General features: G+C 43.9%; 1 protein-coding gene across 1 annotated transcript in view; it reads right to left on the reverse strand.

Annotated features, from left to right (window-relative positions):
* Positions 1 to 10936, reverse strand: part of CFAP107 (cilia and flagella associated protein 107) — an 11945-nt gene extending 1009 nt beyond the window's left edge. Inside the window, exons 1-3 of the mRNA XM_039842042.1 lie at positions 10731 to 10936; positions 3898 to 4011; positions 596 to 773 (exon numbers count right to left, since the gene is read on the reverse strand). Of these exons, the coding sequence (XP_039697976.1) occupies positions 596 to 773; positions 3898 to 4011; positions 10731 to 10844 (406 nt within the window). The 5' untranslated portion in view covers positions 10845 to 10936. The remainder of the gene's footprint in view (positions 1 to 595; positions 774 to 3897; positions 4012 to 10730) is intronic.
* Positions 10937 to 12383: the final 1447 nt, after the last annotated feature.

Genomic DNA, 12383 nt, shown 5'->3' on the forward strand with positions numbered 1-12383 from the left:
CTCCCTCATCGGTCCACCCCGGGGATGTCCACGCAGACCCGTCTCCCTCATCGGTCCACCCCGGGGATGTCCACGCAGACCCATCTCCCTTTCTAGTCGTTACCTGTTTTCTTCGTAGTACATATCCCGGTCCAAAATTTTCTTATTTACTAGATCTTAAGTTCTCTGACTCATTAACGGTGTCTAATCTATCTCCCCACTGGGATGACAACCCCCTGAGGGCAGGAATTCCTTCCTATTTGTCACTGCTGTGTCTCCGGATGCCACATCAAGGCACAGTACCTGGGACGTAGTCACTATTTACAGGGTGGATAACAGATACGAGTGTGAGTGTCCACCTGTGGGCCAGGTAAACCTGCCGCCTCAGTGCACAGCCAAGGGCGCCATCACACAGCCAGCCTCGCCCCAGACAAGAGAGCAGGTGGCAGCTCTGGGGGGCAGATAGGACTCTTCCCCACCATCTCATTCTAGTGCTCTCCTGGAGCCGGGGTGCCCCGTGCGCATCCTTCCGCGTGAGCAGGGCACACCCCAGCCCTGTGCAGGTGTGGACCCCTTACAGCCCAGTACAGGGAGAAACCCTGGATTATAAAAATACCCAGAAGGGGGAAGTCAGCTTTCTCTGGGAGCCACTGCAACTTATGTCCACTCCAGGTGCGGCACGGGGGCAGGCCTGGGTTATAATCATGCCGGTTGTAGTGGTCGTCGTACGTGCTGATGAGGTGGCGATGCGCGGGCTCCTGGTGGTGAGTGATCAGGTGTTCGTACGGGAGCCCCTGGGAGGACAGACACAGTGGACATGTTACCGATCAGAGGGCACCGCCTGGCCGTGGGCCGAGACGGAAGCTGCCCGCCGCGCAGGTCTGTGCTGCTGATGGACGGGACCCTCCACGGATGGGTGGCAAGCGTGGCTCTCAGGGCCACCAAATGGGGACACAACTGTGTGTCCCACCTGACGCAACTCACCTTCAAATATGCTTCCCAGCTGAGCTGCAGTCAGTGCTCTGTGTGAGTGGCCCCCAGCCTATGCCAAGTCGATTCATCCCCAGAATGAGCTAGGGGGACACATTAACATGAGAGTCAGGACATCCAGCTGAATGGGAAGAGTCAGCACCATCTCATGGCACGACCTCATGATCTGAAATTACACTCTTCCATTTGTCTCAAGTCTCATCTATTCAAGTGCCTATTTCCACGGCAAGTAAAAGATGTTCAATACCGAGCCTGACGTATGCGCCTTGTATTTCAATCAGTTACTATGGGAAGAGCCAGAGAACACTCCGTAAATTGCTTTCTCCTGCAAAGAGTTTACAGCAACCTCAGCTGGAAACTCAGGGACTCTTTGCTGGGGAGTTATTTACAGAGAGAAGAAAGCCATGTTCTCCCTACTGTGGGACCTTTGCCTGAATCAGTGCTTTTCCTAAGAAAATCCTCTTGGCCTTGGATGAAAATCCTGGTGGACAGGGCTGATTTACAGGGGAAGATAATGTTGATTCCCATGCTCGTTCTCTTGTTTGGGGCAGAAAGGGAGGTCTGTGTCTGCTGCGGTCTGGAAATGCCGCCTGCATCCAATATTTCAAGTGGTGGTTCCATAAATAAGTCAGATCACAAAGCCAGAGGGAGACGGGGGGGCTGGGCGCAGACATGAAGCAGAGGTTCCCAAGATCTCCACCACCAGATGCCCAGAGTTTTGCCAATGCCAGGGAAAGCAAGTCAAAGAGGTTCCCATCAACCAAGGGGAGTCCTGGGGAGAAAAGGGGAGAGGCCAAGAGGAATTCTTACTGTTTCTCTTGGTTGGGGGCACAGCCCTGCTGTCTTGATTACGTTCCCAGGATTTTTGTTTTGATCAGGTATGGTCAGGGGGCATACACAGAGACAACTGCCTTTGAAAGAAGACCTTAAAGTCTCAAGAGGAGGGGTCAAGCCGCATGACACAGGGCCACGTGGGGAAGCGCCGCTGTCAGGCAGAAGGCAGAAGGAAGAGAGAACATGGCCCAGAGCCTTCTAGTGTTTTCCAAGGGAAGGAATGGACGAGGCAGAGTAGGCAAATTTGAGAAGTTTAGGATTGCACAGTTTGAATAATTTCAGCAGACTCTGGGTCCTACAGGTGTACAAGTGCCTCCAGTTATGGCTACCTGGCCCTGGAGTGATTTAAGGCAGGTGGATGTTGGCTTGGTGTGTGAGTTAAAGGAGGTGGTTGGAGACATAGGTTCTGGATTGGTTGGTTTGCATCTGAAAGGCATGGGGACAGGCAAGTTGTTTCCTGTCTCTAGGAATCAGCTAGCCCTAGGGGGCAGTCTGTCCAGCATTAGCCAGGCCCCTAAGATAGCAAAGCATCAAAAAACCTGATTAATACAGCTGCCTGCAGAAAAGCACAGGAAGGGGTCTTCCCTGGGGAATGATAACCTCCTCTATGCAAGGTCAGTTGGAAGAGCCCATCAGCCCTCGCCTAAGAAGGGAGAAGAGGAGGAGGGATGGCAGATGAAAAGGGAAGCTGTCCTGGGGGAGGCGGGGCTGGTTGGGAAATAACTAAGCAGGTGGCTGCTCTGCAAACCAAGCAGAGAGCTCTCAGACCTCTGAGCACTAAGAACGAAGCACTAAGAAGAGCTTTTGGGGCAGAAGCAGCCACACAAATAGGCCATTTGAACAGAGCTGTTAAGAACGGATATCCAATTGCTTGGTTCTATTTCATGTGTGCATTGGAGTGGAGGGCGTGTCTTAATTTTAGCCAGACCATAAGTATGTGTGGTTATCCCTTCATCAGGGTCTGTAATGGGTCCAAAGGTCTTTAAGCAAAGGCACTTAGTGTGTATTGAGGATGATGCTAAATGCCTCATTGTACCCAGATGGCTGCTGCCCGGAAGCCTTGGATTGTGGGTTCTAATTTTTACTTCCTCATATTGAAATCCAGGTGCATCTTCGGTGCACACTATTGGCAAAGTTGCAGTGCCAGAGCATGGTCCGAGGATGTCGGCGTGGTCCAGGGCTTCCAGTACGGCCTGGAGATGCCAGCACCCTCCAGAGATGCCAGCACAGCCCCGGGGTGCCAGCGCAGAACTGAAATTCTGGAGGTTTATTCTGACACAAATCCCCAAAGGCAGAAGACGGAGACTCAGCCCCAGCAAATGATGACGAGGTCTGAGAGCTCTCTGCTTGGTTTGCAGAGCAGCCACCTGCTTAGTTACTTCCCAACCAGCTACACGGCTCTAGACGAGACACTTTGATCTGAAAATCAATTCCGAAATGCTCCGATTCTGACAGACGTCCACCCCTCATTCTGTGCCTTCCTGCCCCCACCCTGAGTTCAGGCACGTGTGGGATTAGAAGGTGGGAGAGGGTGTCCTGAGGTTGCTGTGCCCTGCTCCCTGCTCGGAGGCCTGGATCAACAAAATGCATGACCGCCCAGTTGGTGAAAGACTGCCGAATGGTCTTCGACTTTCTATTCAAAAGAACAGGAAGCTGGGGCAGAGATGACACAAAACGCTGTCATCTAAACATCACCGCTACTTGCTACCGGAGCAGCTTATGTGATTCTCCACTGTAGTCACCTTAATTCAATACCAGCCACACGGGGTGTGTGTGTGTGTGCGCGTGTGTGCGTGTGCGTGTGCGTGTCTGTGTGTGTGTTTCCCACAGCCGCAGCCTGGGTCCTGTTGGATGTGTGTGGAGGAAGCAGGGAAACGATGCTGGAAAGTGCTCCCAGCTTGAGAGTGGACAGACCTCTGCCGAACAGGTCAATAAAGGCGAATGCTATTCTCAGCCCCCAGACTGGGAGGGTATTCACGAGACTAACTTCCGTGTTCCCTAAAGGGAACTGGGCCCAGAAGAAGCTGGCCGGTGGGGTCTCCTGAGGCTTGGGGAGGGGCCCAGCCCGAGCGTGGGACCCCCACTCCCTCTTACCTCAATTCTCCTCTTCCCATACCACCTGGAGATCTGGTCCGGTCTGTGGCCGGGGAAGGGGACGTAGTCTTTCCTGTGAATGCACTGGGGGGTTTTCTCTGTGGCTTTGGTGAACTGGAAAAGATCAAATATTCAAGACAGCTTCTGGATGTCCCTTCGCAAACTTCTGCTGCAAGCCCTCACCTTCTGGGCCATTGGAATCTGGGCAGGAAAAGGGGCAATACAGACCCCAGGGCATCCTGCGTAATACAGGCTTAATCTCACCCTCCCAGCTTCTAGTATTTGAAAGGAAGTGTGCTCAGAAACGTGGCGCCCCGCCATCCAAACCCCCCGTGGGAAAGCTGTTGTTGGTGTCACCTGATCGCGCCTCGTGGTCTCTACCTGCTTCCTGTCTCGTCTTCTCTCTCCGTGCTCCTGCCCACTGCTTGCCTCCTCCCTTTCTTGTTCTTCTTTGTCCCTCATTGTCCCCAACTCACTCTTTTCCCCCATTACATTATGTTTTCTGATCGATATTTTTAAAATTTATTGTGGTGATATACCCATAACAAAATTTTTCATCTTAATCATTTTTAAGCGTACACTTCAGTGGCATTATGTCTCAAGGTGCCTCATGCAACTGGAATCACATGGTATTTGTCTTTTTGTGACTGGCTTATTTCACTTAGCATCGTGTTCTCGAGATTCATCCAAGTTGTAGCATATGTCAGAATTTTTGTCCTTTCGAAAGCTGAATAATATTCCATTGTATGTATACGCCACATTTTGCTTATCCATTCATCTGTCGTTGGATTGCTTCTACCTTTTGGCTTCTGTGAATAATGCTGCTATGAATGTGGATGTACATATATTTCTCTTCAAGATCCCACTTTCAATTACTTAGGGTATATACCCAGAAGTGGAATGGCTAGGTCGTATGGTAATTCTATGTTTAATTTTTTGAGGAACTGACAAACTGTCTACCACAATGGCTGTACTACTCTACATTCCCACCAACAAGGCACAAGGATTCTGGTTTCTCCACATCCTCCACCAACATCTCCACCAACCCCACATCTCCACCAACACTTGTTATTTCCTGTTTTTCTTCTTCTAATAGCCATTCCAATGGGTGTGAAGTGGTATCTCGTTATAGTTTTGATTTGCTTTTCCCCGATGATTAATGATGTTGAGCATCTTTTCATGTGCTTGTCGTCCATTTGTCTATCTTCTTTGAAGAAATGTCTGTTCAAGTTCTTTATCAACTTTTAATTGGGGTGTTTTTGTTGTTGTTGGGTTGTAGGAGTTCTTTATGTACTCTGGATATTATTCCTTTATCACATATAAGATTTGTAAATGTTTTCTCCCATTTCATGTGCCGCTTTTTCGTTCTGTTGATTGTGTTCTTGGATGCATTAAAGTTTCTAATTTCAATGAAGTTCTATTTATCTATTTTTTCTTTTGTCGCCCATGTTTTTGGTGTTATATCCAAGAAATCATTGCCAAATTTAGTGTCCTATGTTTTCTTCTAAGAGTTTTATAGTTTTAGGTCTTCATCTAGGTCTTTGACTCATTTTGAATTAATATTTACATATGGTACAAGGTAAGGATCCAACTTTATTCTTTTGCATGTGGATATATAGTTTTCCCAGCACCATTTGTTGAAAAGACTGTCCTTTCTCCATTGAATGGTCTTGGCATCCTTGTTAAAATCATCTGATCAGATATGTGAGAGTTTATTTCTGGACTCTTTATTATATTTCATTGGTTTATATGTCTGCCATTATACCAGTATCCCACTATTTTGATTATTATAGCTTTGTAATAAGTTCGAATCAGAGAATGTGAATCCTCCAACTTTGTTCTTATTTTCAAGATTTGTCTGGCTATCCAGAGTCTCTTGAGATTCCTAATGAATTTTAGGGTGGATTTTTTAATTGCGTTGAATAGATAGTTTTGAGTATTATTGATATTTTAACAATATTAAGTCTTTCAATCCATGAACACAGGATATCTTTCCATTTATTGCTGTCTTCTTTTATTTCTTCAATAATGGTTTTAAGTTTTTAGTGTACAAATTTTTTACCTTCTTGGTTACACTTATTCCTATGTATTTTATTCTTTTTGATGCTATTATAAATAGAAGAATTGTTTCCTTAATTTCCTTTTTTAGATTGTTCATTGTTAGTATATAGAAATGCAAGTGATTGTTGATGTTGATTTTATAATCTGCTACTTTGCTGAATTCGTTTATTAGTTTTAACAGTTTGTGTGTGTGTGTGTTTGTGTGTGTGTCGCTCAGGCAGGCAGGCAGGTATGGCTCAGGAAGTGTGTGCAGTGGGGTGGCAGGCAGTTCAGGCAGGTGGGGTCTCCAGTGTGTGTGTGTGCGGTTCAGGCAAGGCAAGTGTGGCACCCAGGGTGTGTGTGTGCAGGTATTCCAGGTGTGTGTGGCAGGCTCCAGGGTGTGTGTGGTGTGGCTCCAGGGCAGGCACCAGGTGTATTTTAGGTGTGCAGGTACTCTGCAGGCAGGCCCAGGTGTGTGCGGAGGCAGTGTGTGCAGCTGCAAGATGTGTGTGTGTGTGTGTGTGCGTGTGTGCCCAGGCAAAAGCGGTGTGTGTGTGTGCGTGTGGTCTTCAGGCAGGTGGCCCAGGTGTGGCAGGCATTGTCCTGAGGGTCAAGGCGCTCATTGAGGATCCAAACATCTGGGCAAACATCTGATCCTCCACTGACATCCCTCAGGTCTCTTCCTCTCCTTTCCCGTCCTAACCCATACTGAACCCCATCAACGTCATTGAGCAATATGAGAATGGTCCTATCCTAGAGGAAGGCACCTTTGTCTTTAATGGTCAATCTGATGTGTTAGCTGTGGGCTTTTCAAATATGATCTTTATTATGTTAAGGTAGTTAAAAGCTAAGTAGAATTCACCCGTGAAGCCATCTATTCCTGGGTTTTTATTTTTTGAGAGGTTTTGATTACTAATTTAATTTCCTTACTAGTTATAGGTCTATGCAGATTTTCTATTTCTTCATGACCTTTTCCTCAATACATATTATAACATTTTTGTAACATTTCTTGACTTAAATTCTATTTTTTATGATGTTAGTATTGTCACCCCACTTTCAGTTACTATTTGCATGGGATATCTTTTTCTATCCTTTCACTTTCAACCTATGCACATTCTTAAATTTAAAGACATTCTCGTAGACAGCGTACAGTTGGATCCTGTTTTCATTCCCCTATTCTGCCAATCTATGTCTTTTGATTGAGAGTTTAATATACTTACATATAAAGTAATTACTGTTAGGGGAGGACTTATTTTTGACATTTTGTTATCTTTTTTTCTGTGTCTTACAGGGTTTTTCTTTCCCTGATTTCCCCCATTACTGTCTTTCTTTGAGTTTGGTTGATTTTTTTGTAGTGGTACATTTTTATTTCCTTCTCATTTCCTTTTGTGTCTTTTCTAGAAATATTTTTGTAGTTACCATAAGTATTACATAGAATATTCTAAAGTTATAACAATATATTTTAAGTTGATACCAATTCAACTTAACTCATATATAAAAATTCTACTCCTGTACAGCTCCACCCTCTTTCACTTCATATTATTGATGTCAGATTGATATATTGTGTACCCATCAACATAAATTTAAAATTATTTTTATGCATTTGGAGTTCCAAACCAAAATTACGGTAATAGTGGTTTTTATATTTGTCCATGTATTTACCTTTACCAGAAGACTTTATATTTTCATATGGCTTTGAGTTACTGTCTAGCATTGCTTCATTTTAACTTCAAGGACTCCCATTAGCATTTTTTTGTAGGGCAAGTCTAGTGGTAATGAATTCCCTCAGCTTTTGTTTATCTGGGGATGTTTTCGTTTGTGTCCTTCATTTTCGAAAGACAGTTTTGCTGGCTGCTATGGTATTCTCAGTGGATAGTGTTTGTTTGTTTGCTTGTTTGTTTGTTTGTTTGTTTGTTTGTTGAACATTTTAAATATATCACCCCAGTGCCTTCTGGCATGCAAGGTTTCTAATGAGAAATCTGCTAATAATCTTAGAAAGGCTTTTCGTATGTGATGAGTCATTTTTCTCTTGCTGCTTTCCAGATTCTCTCTGTCTTTGACTTGCAACAGTTTGGTTATAATGTGTCTCTGGGGTGGTCTCTTTGGATTTATTCTATTGGAATTTATTAAGCTTCTTATATTTGTAGATCTATGTCTTTTCTCCAACTTTAGGAAGTTTTCAGCCATTATGTCTTCAAATAACCTCTCTGCCCCTTTCATTGTCTCTTTTCTCCCACAAAGTGTGTATTGGTCAGCTTGATGGTTTCCCATAAGTCCTTAAGCTCTGTTTACTTTTCTTCAACCTTTTTTCTTTTTGCTCTTCAGACTCAATAATTTGAAATGATCTGTCTTCAGGTTTTCTGAATCTTTCTTCTGCCTGTTCAGATCTACTGTTGGATGCCTCTAGCGAATTTTTTCCATTTAGTTATTGTACTTTTCAGCTCCGTAATTCCTGTTTAATCCCTTTTCATAATTTCCATCTTTTTATTGATTTTCTTGCTTTATTCATATATTATTTCCCTGATATCCTTTGACCCTTGAACAACACGAGTTTGAACTGCATGGGTCTACTTACATGTGATTTTTTTTAATAAGTACTGTAAATATATTTCCTCTTCCTTATGATTTTCTTAATAACATTTTACATTCTCTAACTTGCTTTATTGTAAGAATATTATGTCTACACATATATCATACAAAATACATGTTAATTGACAGTTTATGTTATCAGTAAGGCTTCTGGTCAACCGTAGGCTATTAACAGTTAAGTTTTGGAGGAGTCAAAAGTTATACATGGATTTATGACTGAACGGGGTAGGGGAGGGGCCAGGGGGTCAACACCCCTAACATATTGTTCAAGGGTCAGCCATAGTTCTTTGTCCATGTTTTCTTTCAACTCTTTAAGTATAAGACAGCTGTTTTAAAGTTTTTGTCAGATACTTCTGATGCCTATGTTTCTTCCGGAACAGTTTCTACCACTTTATTTTTTTCCTAAATGGGCCACATTTTCCTGTGCCTTTGTATACCTTATGATATTTTGCATTGGGCATTTGAAAAAACAGTCACATCTCCTAGTCTTTGCAACTGGCTCCACTCTAAAGAAGATCTCTACTAATCAGCAGGGCAGGTTCTGAGCCTTGGAATTAGCCTGGTGTGAAGGTTTATGTTCTTCTCAGGACTTCTCTGAGCATGCCTCTTGCCTGGGTGTGCATGTGCGTGTGTGCTAAAAGGTGAAGGAAGGCAGTGCATGCTGTGCATGTGTGTGTGTGTGTGTGTGTGTGTGTGTGTGTGTGTGTTTTCTCTATATACATGACTTCTTTAAAAATGCTTTAATTTCCCAGAGTCTCTTCTCTGCTGCTTCCCAGGGCTTTAGATGTTCTGTCATATTTCTCTCCCTGTAATCTCTTGCCTCAGACATGTTTAGGTCTGTAGTCCCCTGGCAGCTTTCCCTAGCTGTGGCTACCACTGCTTTTCACAGCTTTTCTTAGCCTGAAATATGAACTATACCATTTTTCCCTATCTGAGCTGTGAGTTATGCAAAACAGCAATCAGTCCCTCAGGCAGCCCCCGGGCAGGTGAAAATGTTTCTCTATGCCCTCTGGGGTGGAGAGAGGGAGCCTGGCCCTGCTTCTCACATGTGGCTCTGTGCTGTGATGGGGAGGAAATGCGGGGGAGGGGGAGTAAAAATACCATGGAATTTCCTACCATTTTGAAAGGGGCTTTTTCTCAACTGGGCATTTGATTGGCTACTGTAGATCTTTGAGTGTTTTTCCAGAGTTCCTACATAGTTATTTTAGCCAGATGATAGTAATTTTTAAATGTTTCCTTGGAAAAACAAGGACCTGGAGTTTCTTAATCTGCCACATTTCTTACATCACTTGAACTTATTTTTTTTATGCAATCTCCCCTAGGTGGAGGACCAGCCCATAATATCCCTGGGTACTGCCTTGCCCACAGGATCCTGAAGGGGTTAGTGGGACAGTCCTTCTTGCCCTTGGAACTGACACACCCAGCTTTCCACACAAGGCCAAATGCAATCAGATCTAACAATGGCTATAGGCCATGTCTGCCCAGAGGGGTGGTGAATGCAAATGTCCTCTATAAAAACAGCCTTTTCTAGTTCTCAGAAGAGAACTAGAACTAGTTCACCCTCATTTCCTTGCCCATTTCCCAAGAAGACATGAGGTTATCTAGAAGTCTCTGCAAAAATTTAAGTGGCTAAGTCTTGATTGCCACAAATGAAGATATTTAGTTTTAAGTAGGCCAATTCAAGCTAAGTATTTTGTAATGTCCTTTAAAGTACATGGGATACCAAAAACTAATTTATTCTGTTTGAAAGTAAAAACTGAACTGCACAGGAAGGGCAAGGTTGTGGACCAGGTGTCAGAGAATAAGCAGTTCTTCCCCAGCCTTCAGTTCAGGGACTGTTAAGCCTGCCTCGGGAGGTACCACATCCTGGAAAGGGCCAGGTAAGGGAGAGCAGACATTCTTCAAATCAAGGTGCAGAAGAATTAGGGGCAGGGACCATCAGATGCCTAGAAACAGTCCACTGAAAATAGTATTATGGGTCAAAACTATATTGCCTAATGTTCTATGGTGTTTTCAAGATACAATGGGGACCTTGATGATTGCTTGAATATAACTCCCCTATGTAGAGCACAGAGACCCTAATGCCACATTCTTAAGATGCAACCATCTATGGCCCTTGATTTGAAAATAGTAATGACCTCAGTCCTACCCCTCCCTGCCAGTCCTCCCTCTGAGCCCTCTGTCTACCTTCTCTCTTTCCTTACCTTCCTCCTCTCTTCCACCCAGTTTCCAGTGAGCACTCTGGTTGAATACTTGGCCTCAGTCTTCCAGCTTGGAGTATAGAACGACTGTGGGCTCACCGCAGTCAAAAACTGCATGGTGAGGGTTCACCTCAGGTTTCTTTGACTTGACACAGTTTAAGGTTTTGAGGGCAGGGAGATGTTATGAGGTTGCTGAATTTGAGGTGGCTTTTTTCCTCACAGCCACTCTTCTGAGGGTGACACCCTGCCAACTTCACAGCATAAAGGGGCCTCGAGAGTTCACTTTCAGTCTCCAGGGAGAGGTGACGTGATCTTGGATTCCCTAGTGTTGACCGTCTCCATGGTGATAGACTCTGAGTATAAATACTCTCCTTAAGGGAACAGCTGATTCTTCAAGAGCAAAATTGACCCCTACAAAAACAAATAAAATCAACAACAACGATAAAAGCAAGGGCCAGAAAGACCTGGATCCTGTGTTGTCACCCCATGAGAGACATCATTTTTGCTGCATATTTACAACTAGGGTGAGTTGAGATGATCACATTCTACTAGTTAATGAGTGCTGATGTTCTGGGACCATACTGGGACATTTACATGTATTCATTGCTCAATCCTCACAGCAACCCTAATGAAGTGAGTGCCATTATTGTATTCATTTTATAGATGAGGACGCTGAAGCAAAAAAAGATTAATAGCTACCTAAAGTCATACATGTGAGAGAGCTGGGATTTGTATATACTTTGATTCAGGCCTAAACCACTGGGCTCAGCACACCGTCTGTCTGCCCCTTTGCCTAAGGAGTTTCCAGGAAGAATCCTATCTTTGTGCTCAAACTGATACAACATGTGTTCATCTCACAATCATTTTGTCGAGCACCTGCTACATCTTGGACACTGAGCTGGAGCTACAATGCATCAATGAGTAAACCAGGGGCCTACAAAGCTCAGTCCAATGTGATAGAGTCCATGATCTTGCTTACTCACTAAGCAAAAAAAAAGTCAGGAATGACCTAAATATCTATCAGCGAGGGGCTGGTTCAATAAATGGTGGTACATCCATATAACAAATTACTCTCTAGCTATTTAAAAATATTGACATACAATGATGCCTATAGCATATGGTGAAGTTAAAGAAGCAGAACCCAGTCAGCAGTAATGTAATGGCTATGTGTAGAGCCTTAAGGATGATAGAGTAATCCGGGGGACACGTTTTGTGAACTATGTAAATGTCTAACCAATGTACCGTATACTTAAAAGAAATAATTTAAAAAATAAGGACGTAGAGAGAAAACCTCAAACTAGCTAGCCTATACTTTAAGAAGCTGAAATATACATATGGTGTCAATGTGAATTTCAAATCTAGATGAAAATAAAGGTTTAAAATAAAGGTTTAAAATGTAGAAGAAGGAGGAGGAAGAGAAGGAGGAGGAGGAGAGAAAGAGGAAGAGGAAGAAGGAAGAAGGAAGAACGAGAAGAACAAGAAGCAGCTCAACATTTTGTCGTCAGCAACAACTACTGTCCATTGCTTTCTTTGGAGTGACAGATTAACTTCACTCATTTTCAAGAGGGTGTCTGCCAAGCGTTCCAGTTTGAATATCCAGCGTTCGTTTCCCAGTTTTTCCTTCAAATAAAAACAGAATTTCATTTTTAAAACTCT

Source organism: Pteropus medius, unplaced genomic scaffold (genome assembly GCF_902729225.1).
Source record: "Pteropus medius unplaced genomic scaffold, Ma_sr-lr_union100, whole genome shotgun sequence".
Lineage (NCBI taxonomy): Eukaryota > Metazoa > Chordata > Mammalia > Chiroptera > Pteropodidae > Pteropus > Pteropus medius.